Here is a 15,324-nt window from a genome sequence, read left to right as displayed (position 1 = left end):
CGTGTGCCTCAGAGAGCAGAGCTCTCGCCTCTGCCCGCAGGAGTGGAGAGCATCATGTCTCTCTGAGGCGTCTGCCCCCTCGAGGAGAGCTGTCGAGTCTCTGAGCTCACTTCCTCTTCCTCCCAGCACTCTGTTCCTCCCACCTACGTTCTAACCTATCAGGTCAAGCAGCTTCTTTATTAAATCAACCAATGACCTTCCTCCATCAGGGGGTGTTCTTTGTTCTCTTTAGAGGTCATGGTATTTCTATACATCTTAAATGCTGCTTTCTTTTGCAAACACCAATTAATATAATCTTACCTGTCTTCAACTTTCTAAGCTTCCATTCCCCATCAAGAAAGTCTGTGATATGAAGAAGGGATGAAATCTGTTCATGGGAAGTTCTGTTCAAGCAGAAGACAGAAGCCATGAATTCAAGCCCAGTTTTGCCATGAGCTTCTGTGTAACCTTGGACAAACCCTTTCCCTTTTATTCTAAAGCTTTCTTTCCATAGGATCTTGGCACCAAATGTAGCATTTTACATTGCCTAGTCCAGTATCTTCATATTGCGAATGTAAGGTCAGGCCTAGAAAGAAAATACATGTGGCTAACCCTAGCTAGATCTGTGACACAGTCAGGATTAAATCCCTATTTTTCTGATCTTCCGTTTAGGGGTACCTTCATCCAACCACCACACTCCAGTCTCTATATCAGCTTCTGTATATCTTGAGGCAAGCTTCCTCTTCCACCTCCAGTGCCCAGGAAGAACTCTGTGAACCTTCCAAGTGTCCTGGCTGTGTCCTACTGATTCATGCCTGACTGGGGGCTGGGAGGCAGTATCCCCAGCCTAACAGAGTTAATTATGTTCATCAGGAAGGGAGAAGAGAAAGGAACAAGGCGCTCTGGTTATCTACTGGGCTTTAATCAAATTGAGGAATGAGGAAATCCATCACCCAGAGGCGGAGGGAGTTGGAGAGCTTCGCTTTCTGGCTCAGAGTCCTGTAATGGGTTGGGCGCTGTCCAAGGTGCTGACATCTTCACTTGCTCCGAGTTCCTGGGAGGAGCTGGGAGAGCACCATTCTGGCTTCTAGAAAAGAGGGTGCAGAACAGACCCCAGAGAGGGTCTAAAGGTGCTGAGTTCCTATTCTACTTCCTTTAAAATATTCTGTCTGTTTGCTTTAAGAAAAACACCCTGTCTTGTGTCCAGTCCTGGGCTGAGACGGAGGGAGTTATGTAGGGCTTGGAGAAGCCCTAGATTTCTTACTGTCAGTTAGACTTCTGGTGCTTGCTGAGTGTGGAGGCACAGTCCTTGACCTTGGGGACTTCCTTATCTTGAAGGAACTGTGCTTTCTAATTTTAAGCAGTCCTAAGTTCAATGACAGAGACAGAACCTGGCTTTCAGAATGTATTGAACTAGGAGATTCAACCTTTCCCTAGAGTTCAAGCAAAATATAATGGAGGTGCAACTATGTCTATTTGGAGTCTTCATTCTGATAGAAAGATAAGCTCTCAGCCTAGCTGAGGATTCAGACAATCCTATACATAGACAGAGGTACAGAATAGACAGATAAATTTTCTGTGTACCCAATAAATAGTCAAAGAGCATGGAGCTTCACACTTATAATTCAGGTTATGGCTCTAGATATTTAGTGTCAATCATGGAAGTCTTCCTGGTGGAGATAAGTTTAAGCTGGGTTTAAATAAAAATAAGAAACTGGTGTGGCACTATAGTTCTAGAACTCAGAAGGCCGAGGCAGGAAGATTGTGAGTTTAAAGTCAACCTAGGCTTTCTGGAGAAAATGAGAAGAAGAAGAAGAAGGAGGAGGAGGAAGAGGAGGAGGGGGAGGAGGAGGAGGAGGAGGAGGAGGAGGAGGAGAAGAAGAAGAAGAAGAAGAAGAAGAAGAAGAAGAAGAAGAAGAAGAAGAAGAGACACAAATCCTGAACCCTTAGGTGCCTCAAGCACAATGGCCCAGTCCCCTCATTCTCTAAGTCCCCTTTGGAATAACGAGCTATAAACTGGGTTGCCGTGAAGGTTCTTGTGTAATGAGCCATCCGGGAGGGAGGGACGAAGCACTGGTCAGTCGGATAAGCAGCAGCAGCAGAGTGGGGGTGAAGCAGGGACCGGTTAGGGAGAGCAGAGGCTGGGGTGGGGGTGATAAGGGTGAGTGGTGGACAGAGCAGCTCAGCCTATGTCCAGGCGGCCATAACGCGGCATCTGGAGCAATTCCCTCTTGTGTCTGGAACTGACAAGAGGCACTTTAACGAATCGTTAAAGCTAGAGGCTATTAAATCAAAAAAAAAAAATCACAGGCTTCTCGGTGTTTTGAGTCACACAGTCGCAGTGAAAGTATCAGAATCTATAGGAGGGAAAGGCAGAAAGAATCAGGGTGTCTTAAAACCATAGAATTGTGGAGTGCTAGAGCCAGGAAGGAAAGGAAATACTAGAGAATCTTAAAGTCTCAGCGTTTCAGTGTCAAAGGAAACACCACTCACAGCTTATTCTCTCTCTCTCTCTCTCTCTCTCTCTCTCTCTCTCTCTCTCTCTCTCACACACACACACACACACACACACACACCTTACATACCGTGGTGCTGGGAGTGTGGTCATGTTATCCTACCTAATTCATGCAAGCCCTAAGTCATTCACTTCTGTCTCTACTCCATACCAGGCTTTGTCTAACTTCCATGATGGGGGAATCATTGCCTCTGGGTACAGCTCTACCCATTGCCGAAGGCTACCGGAGAGATCTCCCTTATGTAAGTTGCACCCTCTGCCTCCCTGTAGTGTCTCCACACTGGCCCAGCTCATGCCCTCTGATCCACACTGAGTACGTCTAATCCTCATTCACACGACAGCTGTTTGGATGGTTAAAGACGGCCCTTATTTCTCTCTTCTCTCGGCTAGGCTAAGCTGGTTTGTTGATCATTGAGCTACAAATGGGACATCAAATCAAAGGCTATTTGGTCTGGAAAGGTCCACAGAGGTCGCCTTGATCATAGGTTCCCTTTTACTGCTAGGTTATACCGCGGCTATGGTTGGAAGCCCAGAGTTTCAAGGAGACACACTTGGATTTGAAATCCTGAGCTCTGCTGTGAACTTGCTGTGTAACCTCGGGTCTCAGCTTCCAGTCTCCTTATCCACGAGCTAAAGAGAGCAAAATGGACCTAAGAGGGCAGTTGAGAGGATGGGCAGGGTAATGCCATGGAAGCTCTTAGCAGAGTGCTTGGCACACAGCAGGCAGTCGATAAATATTAGCTATAATTATTGAGGCCCCGTGGGGGTAGGGGCTTACTTAGGATGGCAGAGCATCTCAGAGGCAGAGCTGGGGTTAGACCAAGGACTTCTGCCTCCCAGGCTAGGGCCCTTTACCGTCCCACTCTTCTCTATGTCTTCCTCAGAAAAAGAAAACCCCAGAAGGAGGCAGGATCAGCTGGAACACATGGGATGGAACCTGGTCCACAGTAGCATGTTTATTTAACAATAAGGCGTCCAGAGGGAAGTGGTCCTAGGCTTGATCTGGTGGTTGAATCACATCTCTGGTGACTTAGGCTTTTCCCCTCCTGAGCTATGGGGGAGTTCCCATCCACTGGTGGTCACAAATCCCTGATGTGGCATCAACCAAAGAAAGAATATGGTGGTAAGGAAGGTCTCCTCTCCCGCCCACCCTCTCCTCCAGGGAGGCAGACTTCCCACCCAGATCATCCTTTTATCTTGTCCATCCATATGAGTCACGTGACTTCACTGGCAGAGAGGAAGGCACGGCCTCTGCTGACCTGGGTTTGCTTGTTTTGTATGTGTATGTATGTGGGCAACATACTTAAACATGTGGAGGTCAGAGGACAATTTGTGAGAATCATTTCTCTCCTTCTACCATGTGGGCCCCAGGGTTGGAACGGAAGTCATCAGACTTGCCAGCATTTTACCCACAGATAGAAGACAGGTGATTATGACAGGCTGGTTGCTACTGGCTATGGCTGAGTTTGAAGTCTTCTGCCACACCCAGCTTGCATGTTTGGACATGTAGTCTCAGCCATTACCCACTGAGCAATTTTGCTGGCTATTTATTTATTTATTTATATTTATTTATTTCTCACCGTGTAGCCCTGGCCAGCTTGGAACTAACTGTATAAACCAGGCTCTCAGAGACCCTCCTGACTCTGCCCTCCTAAGAGGTGTCCCCAAAGACATGTGCTACCACACCCTGACCTATGTATTTTTGAGGCAGGGTCTGGCTCTGTAGCCTCCCTCAGACTTGTGGCAACCTTCCAGCCTTTCCCTCCCCCAGTGGATCAGAGTACAAGAATGTGTTGCTATGCCTGGTCCCTCACGGAGCCTTTCGTGGACTAAAATCGCCTTAGCAGATACTTGACAGCAGCTTCAGTGAGCTGTATGTAGCTCCTACTTAACTCACTAATCTTGACTTCCAAAAACTGACTAAGAGAAAAAGTACTTGTTGCTCTAAGTGGATACATTTTGGGGTCCTTTGTTATTCAGCAATAAAACAATCGCTACATTGCTACAGTTTGGTATTTCCTCCTCATTTGTTTTGGTGATTGGAATTTATTATTTACAAAGAAAAAAAAAAACAAGATACAGCTGTGTTATCTGGTGAGTGACACACCTGGGCCGTGCCTCACCTCCTCCACAAACACAGAGGGTATCTGGCTGTGTTTTCTCATATCTGGCACAAAGGCTGAAGAAGAAAGGGGGAAATGAAAAAAAACAAACTCAAAGCAAAACCCAACTCTGTTTGGTATGTTTTTCCCTCCTCCTCCTTATTTTCCATCCCGGGACAAACGTCTGCACTTCTTTTCTTTAAAATCTTTTTCTTTTATTTTTATTGATGTATATGTGTATTGTGTGTCCACGTGTGTGGAAGTGCCTGAGGAGGACCACAAGAGGGTGTCAGATTCCCTGGAGCTGGACTTACAGGCAGTCCTGAGCCACCAAATGTGGGTGCTGGGCACAGAACTTGTGTCCTTTGGGAGAGTAGCAAGCATTCTTAACAACTGCTGATCCATCTTTTCAGCTCTCTCTCTCTCTGTCTCTGTCTCCCTCTCTCTCTGTCTCCCTCTCTCTCTGTCTCTCTCTCTGTCTCTCTCTCTGTCTCCCTCTCTCTCTGTCTCCCTCTCTCTGTCTCTCTGTCTCTGTCTCTCTCTGTCTCTCTCTGTTTCTCTCTCTGTCTCTCTGTCTCTCTCTCTGTCTCTCTCTCTCTGTCTCTCTCTCTGTCTCTCCCTCTCTCTGTCTCTCTGTCTCTGTCTCTCTCTGTCTCTCTCTCTGTCTCTGTCTCTCTCTCTGTCTCTCTCTCTCTGTCTCTCTCTCTCTCTCTGTCTGTCTGTCTCTCTCTCTCTCTCTCTCTCTCTGTATGTGTGTCTGTCTCTGTCTCTTTCTCCGTCCCTTCTCCCCCCACCCCCCCACTTCAGTGTTTCTTTGCAGCACACTTGGAGAGAGGGTCTCATTCAGCTCAGGCTGGCCTCATACTTGAACTTCTGACCCTCCTGCCTTCACCTTCCAAATAGAGGGGATAAACAGGTGTGTGTCCTGATGTTCCACTTAACAAATCTCTACCCTCTAGGGCCCTCAGCTGCTTTATCTATTCCACGGGAAGAACGACCCGTGTCTGCCTTCCTTTCTACAGAACAGTTGCAGAGTTGTGGATAGGGAAGGTTTGTTTTTAAGAAAGGAGCACCTTGACCTGGAGCTCAGAGCCCAGCCCAGCTGCCTCCATGTCCTCCTACTTCCGCCTGACTCCAGGTTCAGGGGACAGAGGGCTTGAGCAAAAAGCTGAGGCCCCTGGCCCATTTCTTCTGCCTCTGCCCCTCGCTGCCCTTTTAGGTCACGCTGAGCCATTCAGAATGAGTGGAAATTTCCTCAGCCTGCCAGGAGCTTTCTGCCTGCCTTGCCCTTATCTCCACAGCTCTTCCGCCCGCCCGGCACCCTTCCCCAGTACCCTGCTCATCTTTCAAAACCCAGCCTGGCTGTCCCACTTCTAAGGGCCGCTTCTGACGTGGCTCGAGGCCCTTCTCCTGATTACCGCTCTAGCCTCTTGCCTAAGCGCCAAATCTTCAGCTTCCCTCTCCCACCCGGAGCCCCCACAGTGCAGTCCGTGGCCCTTTCTAAAATACATCTTGTTATCCCCTGCTTAAAATAACCAGTCAATGGAATAATCCATCAATCAATGTTTCAAGGGCTCCTCCTTGCCCTCCAGGAAGGCATCCAAAGCCTTCTGATTGTCCTGAACCCACGCACCCTCAGCTTTCCTAAGAGCAGCCTATGTCGGACACGTGACCGTGTCCCTAGATGCACGTGGGATGTAGTGGGTTGCTGATTGAGTAAGTGATTGGGGCTGAAGCCGTGCTTGAGCCACCACACGTCTCTGCTGACCCCAGAACTGTTAGGTCCCTCAGTAGACCCATTTTATAGCCAAAGGGGAGGCAGAAGGGAAGTGCAGCCCTGGAGGGAGAAAACAAAAATCAATAAAAATGTAAATCTGGAGGTGAAAAGCTGTCCCAAGCTAGCTGTGGGGAGAGATAAGACTGGACCAGCTGAACTCGCACTGACAGTGGAGAAGAGATTAGGGAGGGAGCAAGGGAGCTGCAGCCAGGGCAGAGCATAGGGGGTGAGCCTCCTGTCTCCTCTGCCTTCCTCGCTCCGCACCAGGTGCGTATTAAATCCTCTCAGAGGCAGGAAAAGAGAAGGGAACACTTCAGATTATCAGGTGCTGAGCTCAGGATGGTACCTTACCTGTCTCCGCCATCATGGGGAATGGATCTGCCCGCCTTACAGGTATGGAGCTGGGTGCGGAGGGATGTGGTCAGTTGTTCAGGGTCCCCCTATGCCTACATGGTCTGAGATGAAGTCTGATGTCTCTGCAGCTCCAATATGAAGGGCTTTGGCCTGAGATGCTGGCCTCTAGGAAGACTGTACAGGACTCCAGAGGGCTCCCCGCACCTCTGAAGCCAAACACAGCTGTTATCTTTGTGGGGGGGGGGGAGAGGAGCGGTGGTGAATTTTATTTATTTATTTTGGGCTTTTAGACAAGGTTTCACCTTGTAGCCCAGGCTGCCCTCAAACTCACCATCCTCTCGCCTCTGTCTCCTGAGTGATTGATAGGATTACAGCCATGCACCCTACACCTGGCTTGGTTTATAATTTTATTTTTTAAAATGTCATTTGCATCTTTAATAAGGCTAGTTCCCCCGACTTACCCCTTCATCTCCACGCCCTACGGCCTCCCTGGAGGTAGAGGCTTTTGAACTGGGCCTTGATAGAGGATAGGACTTCATGAAGAGAGGTGGAGAGAGGGTCAGAGAGGGCAGCTGGTGTATCAAGGGGAAATGTTCAACACATGCAGGTAATGAATGGTGAGCGTGTAGTGAGCCAACCATGGCTTCTGGAGCCGGATCCCCAGAGGCATCTGCCTGTCCCGGAGCTTCCCAGCTTCTCTAAGCAGAAGGAACTGGAAGTTAGGCACTGAGATGCTATTTCTGGTGTCTGTCCCATCTGCTCCTGGGCCTTCACCAGCAGTGAAGCAGGGTAGGGCCTGATGCAGGGCAGAGAGACGCACAGATACAGATGCTCACGGCTCTTTGTTGACAGGAGACTGAGTGTGTGTTTATGTGTTTGTTGGACTTTGTGGACATCATGAGTTTGTAGGCGTCCATGTGTGTGTATGTGTACGGATTTGTATGTGTGCCTGTGTGTATATATATATGACTATGTCTGTGTGTGTATATATGATCATGTGAATGTGTGAGTGTGCATTTTTGTGTATGTTTGTTGTGCATAGTCTGCATATGTGCATGAATATGTATGCATTTCACTCTACGTGTGAGTTGATGAGTGAATGAGTGTGTGCATGTGATTATGTCTGTCTGTATGTGTGAGGTTGTGTGTCTGCAAGTGTGTATGCGAGTGTATGGAGTATGTGTGGGCATGTGTATATATGCACACGTGTGTGAGAATGTCTAGTTTCTGTGTCTGTTCATGTTTGTGTTTTGTGAGGATCTGTGTCTGTGTGTCACCACATAGGTGAATGTACATGTATATGTGCACATGATCGTATAAATTATTATGTGTGTGTAAGTGGGTACAAATTATTACGAGTGTACAAAGGTGCTTGCATGAGTTTTTATGTTTCTGTGTATGCATACATGTTTGCATGGATGTGCTTTTGGCTGTATGTATGTGTGCATGTGTGTTAGGAGGATATGCCTATGTATGTGTATGTCTGTGCCGTGTGCATGCGCTTATACTTGTGTATTTGTGTGTATGCATTTTCTTTCACAGTTTGGACAAGCCTCTTTTGTCTTACTTGCTTTACTCTTGGCACATGGCTGCACAGCTCTCCTGCAGGGATGCCTAAGCCTTCTCACCTGACCAGCAGAAGAATTTAAACTCATGGACAAAGGTGTGGTTCCCAGCTCTCAGCTTCCCCAACGGCCAAGTCCTAGTGGGATGAAGCTTAATTTCCATTCCTCGGGTCCCCCAGAGGCCAGCTTCCAGGGAGGTGAATGTTTGGTGGGCATCTGGACTGCTCCTCAGACCCAGTGAGGCATGCAAGAAATGCCGCTTTTTCTCAGTGTGGAAAATGTGCAAAGCAAAGACACTTGAACCACTTCTTCCCGCTCCAGCCTCTCTGTGGCTCAGCAAGTGGCTTCTGGCTGCTAAGACCTGGGCAAGGAGGAGATGGGGGTCCCCAAGATGTATGTATGTCCACCCCAGTTACTGCCATGCCTAGGGAAGTCACGGCAGCCATCTCTGCAGAGAGTGGCTTCTGGGGAACTCCCCAGCCACTGCCCACCCCACTCGGCATTATGACGTTGAAGAGGCAAACACTGAGGGCGTGGCTTCTGTTTGTGGCTTGTGGCCCTGGAAACATAAAAGGAGTAGAGGAGGAAATGGAGAAATATGAATGTGTATGAAGCCCGAAGCCAGTCTGTGGAGAATCCTAACCATGAAGGTGTGTTCGGATGGATTACAGGCATGCAGGGGGATTATTTGATTTAAAAAAATACGCTGTTTTTCTGGATGGAGTGGGTTTTTTTCCCCATGCTGGGTACATGTTTACTTTCATATCTAATTTTGTAAAGGCTGACTTCCCAACATGAAACCCACCATCTGAAAGGCTCTAACATCCAAACTTCCTGAGTGCTAATGTAACTGCACGCATGGAACATTTCAGACCCGATTTCAGGGTCTTCGTCACACACGGAAGCTCTAAATGTATTGCATAAAATGACTTTCAGGCTGTGTGCACAAAACCAAGATGAATTTGTGTTTAGATTAGGGTCCTCATTCCTGAGAGATTTTATGATAATGGTGCAAATATTTCAAAATATGGAAATATCTTAAATCCAAAATACTCTGGTCTTTAAGGAGACACAGCCTACGTGGTTAAGTTGCATTCATTATTTTCTTCCTTCCTTCCTTTCTCCCTTTCTTTCTTTTTGTTTTTTATAAAGAGAACTCTTGAGTTGTGTTAGCTTCGGTTTCCACAAATATGGATCCAGCTCTGGCCCCACCCTTATTTATGTATGTGTATATGTATGTGCATATGTATCTAATCATATAATTATATATGTATTATCATAGCCCCAAGCAAATCGCTTAGCCTTTCTGAGGTGATTTCTCTTCTGTAAAATGTGAGCTTTGACGGAGACAGGTGAAGACTCGGACAGCCTCATGATTGTATCCCATTTTTGAAACCATTACTGGAGGAAATAAACCAGCCAAAGGGAAAATCAGGCCAGAATATAAAGAGAGAAAACAATGCAAGATGCCAGAGAGAATAAACTCCACGAGGCTGAACTCTAAATAACTGGAAGAGGCATGGCTGACGCCAACCTCTAATGCAGTTTAGAAGGATAAATTCTTGTCTTAGAAGAGGCACTCTGCGAAGACAGATTTAATAATAAGCTGTATGTATATGGCCAGATTATTCCTGTACGACCCGGGGAGCAGGAGAAACAACAGAATGAAAACCTGCTAACAGACTTGTCTTGGTGGAAGAGACTTCAAAATCCTTGGCACTGATTAGTGTAGGCTCAGATACTGGTTAAACACTCAACTGTAGGATAAAATAGCGACTAGGCTCTTCGTCTTTCTCTTCTCCTCCTCCCTTTTCTCTTCTTTCTTCTCCTCTTCTCTTCTCTTCTTCTCTTTATTCCTTTTGGATTTTTTTTGAGACATTCTCATGTAGCCCAGGTTAGACTCAAACTCACTATGTAGCTGAGAATGGCCTTGAACTCCTGATTTTCTTGTCTCCCAATGCTTGGTCACAGATGTGTGGCAGGCATGAGGGCTTCTATAGTCCCTTCTGCACAGGAGACAAGTACCTTGACCTATAGCTAAGAGCTAGGCACAAGGATAGGGGCTACTGCTAGCTCCTTCTCCCCTCTCTTCATGGCCACATGGTGGGGGCAGTGTGGTGTCAATAAACTGGCTGGGAGCAGATCAGGCCTTGCCCTCCTGCTGCCTGGAAGCAGCTAGGCCAGATAAGACTGGTCAGAAAGTCAGACCAAGCCTAACTTGGAAAAGAATTGGGGATTCCAGGGATTCTGACTCTAGAGTGCTGCACCATAGCTCACTGTGCAGAGTTGTCCTTCTCTGCCCCTAGACCTCGCACTGATCTCAGAGAACAAGAGGTCAACCCGACTTGGCTATCACAGAATCAGGTATTAGCTACAAAGTCCCAGGGATATGGTCTAGGATTCTATTCCCCAAAGCCACAGTGACTTTGGTAGCCCCTGGTCAGTGTGTGAGATCCTGACAATGCCCATTCAGTAGGAACAACTCTGAATACAAACTGGTCTCTGAAGTTACAAGACCTCTAAAGGAAAGGATGGAGTTCCTTCCTTTCACCAACTGTGGTTCCCTAAAGACAAAAGCTGCAAAATCTGAATGAAAGAGTTCTTCTCCCACCCTAGCTAAGGTTCTTGCCTACATGCTTCATCAAATGTGTTACGTATCCTTCTCCTTGTTCTTGGGCTCTTCTTAATCTCGTCTCTGGAATCTGCCTCCAGGGGGCGCCAAATAGACACTTCTTGAAGGCAGCCTGGGCTTGGGAAGGAGGCCTTCACAGATGTGCACAGCTGGAGCCCGAGAGCCGGAATCCTCTCCCACTTAAGCTTGGAGAGTGCCTTCATGAGTGGCAGAGCTGGGGCACCTCCCTATCTTAGAATGGGGATGGGGGGATGCCGTACAGTCCCTTCTCACCAACAAGGCTTGGTTCCCAGTTGGTCATCTGGCTGGGGGAGCAATGACCAACACAACACAACTCTTTGGTTCCAAAGAGCAAGCAAAGTTAGAAGCTTGTTCAAAGTCACTTCACAGTTTAGTGGAGGAACCTGCATTGGAACATGGCACTTCTGACGCTCCATCTTGGGCAAAGGGCTCAGACAATGCATGGCTGTGCCTGTCATGCCTGGCCAGGGTGGGGTTGGGACTGTTGACCTCCTGGATCCTTGGGTTTCTGCTCTGGTTCTGATGCTTACAGTTGCTGTAGGTCAATGTTCTTCACAGTGGCCTTGACGCTGGCCTCTTTGTTCTGCTGCCTCAAGATGGCCACGATTAAGGTGAAGCACACCAGGAGCCCACTTTTGAAGAAGAACTGGAGGCCGATGAACCTGGGGGAAGAATGAGAAAACTTGAACTCAGGAGCCCACTCTTCAGGGACTGGTTTTAGCTTCAGGGTGGGGATGGTGGGGTTAGTAGACATGGTACAATTAGAGACACTGAGATCTGGGGGGTCAGGGGAAGTTCTGCAGGGATCCTGGGTGTGTGGGAGAGACTAAATATTCCTCTTACCCTGTCACTGACAGATGTATGACTTGGGCTAGGCCTCTCCTACTTAACTCTTGAAGGCCCCTGGTTGGCAAAGCCTCCCTAGACTGTCATCCCAACCTGCAGGAACTGTGTCCCATAGCTCAGAGCTACAGGTGACCACCCCCCCTTGTTGCAAGTTCTCCCAGCCTATGATACCCATACCTTTGGGATATCTCTGAGCTCTCCATTATACAGATAAAAAGACTGAGTCCCCAGGGAGGGAACAGGGCTCTCTCCCCTAGGTTCCCACAGTGACTCTGTTGTCTGATGGCTTAGAGGTGGCTCTGTCATAAGAGCCTGGGCCTTCTTACTTTAGCTCTCAGAAGGAGAGCTATCCAGGTGCAGTAGCTCATATGAGAAATCCCAGCATTTGAAATGCCGAGTCAGGAGGTTTGTCACAAGTTCAAGGCCAATCTGGCTGACTTAGTGAGTTCAAGAACAGCCTAGGCATAGCAATAGGTCTTGACTCAAAACAAAACAAAACAACCCAGGATTTAGTGGCACATGCCTGTGATCTCAGCCCTTGGGAGGCAGAGGCAGGAAGATTAGGGACTGAGAGTTCCAGACCAGGTGCATGAGCTCTCTCTTAGAGGTAGCCTGGGGTTTGCAGGGTGAGTGTGCACCAACACAGACCATTCAACCTCATACTTACCGGGTTCGTAGCAGGTCATGGTCATAGTAGCGGCAGACAGCTCGTCGCCCGCAGCTCAGGGCCCAGTGCACACAGGTGGTATCAATGGCACTACCATGGATCACAGGGCTGGGCATCCAGGCTAGGGAAGGAGAGGCTCAGGGGGCAGCAGAGGGTCACCATGCCCCGGTTCCCCACCCTTAGCTCATGTAAGCCACAAGAGTGCTGGGTCTCTTGGCTCAGGAGTCTTTCTTTGGCCTCCAGCATGTATCTGGAGGGAGCGAGCCTCCATCAGACTTGGTGTGGCCAAAGCACAACACCCCCAAACACATGGTCAGATCTTCTTACCCCATGCAACCCTGCATTTCCCGGGCCTGGCACACAGAAGACACCTGGATGCCCATTACCACCACCAGGGTTCCCGGGCAAGCTCTTTACCCAGTACTCTCAGGAGCATGAACTGCATCCCCACCGCCAGGATTTTATCTTCCTTCTTCACTCCTCTACCAAGAAAGACATGGTTGTGTGAGGGCAGACCGAGACTCAGACCAGCACCGTGCAGCAGGAGCTTTCCATCCTCCAGGCCACTCTTCCCCCAGGCTGAAGGTCGGGGAGGTGAGGGAGGCTCAGAGTCTATACCTGTCACCCCTCAACCTACAGAGTCGAGTCTCCTGCATCCTAGGCACATATACCAACTGTCTGCCTCACAGACACCACTGTGGTCACCCTCGTTCCACAGTCCCACAGGAATTGCCACTAAGAGACCTGGGACAGCCATTCAGCAGGTCCAGTTCTCTCAGCACTGTAACCCTGTGGCCTGGGATATCCAGCAGCTGGTACTTAGGGAGTGCTCCCCATAACTCAGGAACCCTGCGATCAGGTCACTTCATCCCTGGGAGGTGGGCATGACACCAGGCCTATTCTGTAAGTAAGGGGGTTGCCAGCTGTTGGGGTTAGAGCCAGGAATCAAGTCACTGCGGCTGCATTCACGGCTCTCCTCAGGCATCTGCTCCTTATACATTCTCCCTCGTGCCAGCCTGCTTTTTTGGACCCTCCACCTTTTCTCTCTCTCTCTCTCTCTCTCTCTCTCTCTCTCTCTCTCTCTCTCTCTCTCTCCCTCCCTCCCTCCCTCCCTCCCTCCCTTCCTTCCTTCTTTCTTTCCTTACTGTTTTTTTTGAGACAGAATTTCTCTGTATCTGTTGTATCTGTAGCTTTGGAGCCTGTCCTGAAACTCACTTTGTAGACCAGGCTGGTCTTGAACTCACTGAGCTCTGCCTGTCTCTGCCTCCTGAGTGCTGGGATTAAAGGTGTGCGCCACCACCGACCCGCTAATCCTCCATCTTTTAACATCCTTTCTTCTTTTCTCTTTCTTTTTCTTGAGACAAGGTCTTTCGAGGCAGTTCTGGCTACCTTGGAACTCACTATACAGACCAGTCAGACCTTGAACTCACAGAGATGACCTGCCCTTGACTCCTGAGTGGTGGGATTGAAGGCGCCTGCCATCATACTCAGCACCTGATATTCCTTTCTAATTTGCTCGACTGTTGATAGCAAGCAGAGAAGTCCCAGCAGAATGACAAAAGAATTATCTTGCTCTCAGATTTCCTTGTCCCAGTCCCTACCCCAGGACTACCATAGATGACAATTTGCTAGACCCATGGGCACTCTTAGGACAAGGATAGGAAGATCTTAGAAGCAGCACCCTGAAGGTCCCAGGACCACAGCAGGTCTTTATTCTATTCTCACAGCCTTGAGGGGTACGCACGACCAGCCCACAGGGATTTTGTTGGTTTCCTAATCATCCCACTGTGGCCCAGCCATTGCAAGAGGTTAGATCCACCTCTTCTTCCCCATAGGGTGTCCCCCATCAGGGAGGCCAGGTCAGTGACAGACCTCTCCTCCTCTGGGGCAAGGAAACATCTAGGCTTTAAAAGGGGCCCCAGATTCTGAACTTCTCTGAGCCCAGTCTCCTTGTCTACATGGCGGGAGAGAAAGCTTCATGTCCTCAGGCTGCCGGAGAATGAAGACAGGACAGGAGCTAGGACGCTCAAGTGGCCTCATTCTTTCAACTCTTCCCCCCACTGTCCCATGCTGGCTGTGGTGAAAGCGTCCTGATCCCCACCCTGCCAGCCCTGCCGTCACCTTAGAATGAGCATGAAGGAAGGTGTGTGGGTGATGCTGGCCACCATCACTCCCAGACTGGTCAGGAGAATGAAGGGCAGCAGCAGGTTGCTGCAGGCCGACTCACAGGAACCTGCAGGCACGGAGCCACCTCCTGCCACACAGCTGCAGTTGGTGTAGAAAACCTGGAGGGAGGAGAATGAGGAGACGGACCTTCAGGAGCCTCCAAGGACAGCAGCTGGCCAAGGGCCTGGAACCTGGGATGCCCCCGAGTGTCTACAGCCAGCAGAGCAGAGCTGGCTGGAGTCCCTGACTCTGACGATTGGTTGATCTGTGATCACTTGAGTCAAGCAAGGTGCCTGGAGGCAGATGGACTGTGTTTAGCCTGGGCCACAGCTGCGATGCAGAGAGACTATCCCTAGGTGAGCCCTGCGGCAGCCTGAAGAACTTCCAACGGTAGAAATACTAGGAAGTGGTTTGGCCACCAGTGACACTTCGGTGCCTGTAAGGAGCAAGGCTGGAGCTTCTTTTTTTTTTCTTCTATTGGTCAGAGGGTCTATGTGTTCATTTGTGTGAGTGTGTGTGTGTGTGTGTGTGTGTGTGTGTGTGTGTGTGTGTGTTTAAGCCTTTCATGCAGGGCCTGGAGTCCAGGAAGCTCATACACAGTGTGTGTTCTAGCCGGGCAGTGGTGGCGCACGCCTTTAATCCCAGCACTCGGGAGGCAGAGGCAGGCGGATCTCTGTGAGTTCGAGACCAGCCTGGTCTA

The 15,324-nt window shown here is 49.1% G+C and overlaps 1 protein-coding gene across 2 annotated transcripts in view; it reads right to left on the bottom strand.

The window, feature by feature from the left end:
* Window positions 1-9,665: 9,665 nt before the first annotated feature.
* Window positions 9,666-15,324, bottom strand: part of Slco2b1 (solute carrier organic anion transporter family member 2B1) — a 42,839-nt gene continuing 37,180 nt past the window's right edge. For both annotated transcript variants that reach the window (XM_005357515.3, XM_026784352.1), the window contains exons 11-14: window positions 14,580-14,743; window positions 12,876-12,940; window positions 12,459-12,579; window positions 9,666-11,607 (exon numbers count right to left, since the gene is read on the bottom strand). In XM_005357515.3, the coding sequence (XP_005357572.1) occupies window positions 11,472-11,607; window positions 12,459-12,579; window positions 12,876-12,940; window positions 14,580-14,743 (486 nt within the window). In that variant the 3' untranslated portion in view covers window positions 9,666-11,471. The remainder of the gene's footprint in view (window positions 11,608-12,458; window positions 12,580-12,875; window positions 12,941-14,579; window positions 14,744-15,324) is intronic.

Source organism: Microtus ochrogaster, chromosome 22 (genome assembly GCF_000317375.1).
Source record: "Microtus ochrogaster isolate Prairie Vole_2 chromosome 22, MicOch1.0, whole genome shotgun sequence".
Taxonomy (NCBI): Eukaryota; Metazoa; Chordata; class Mammalia; order Rodentia; family Cricetidae; genus Microtus; species Microtus ochrogaster.
This window is presented reverse-complemented; position numbering and strand designations above follow the sequence as displayed.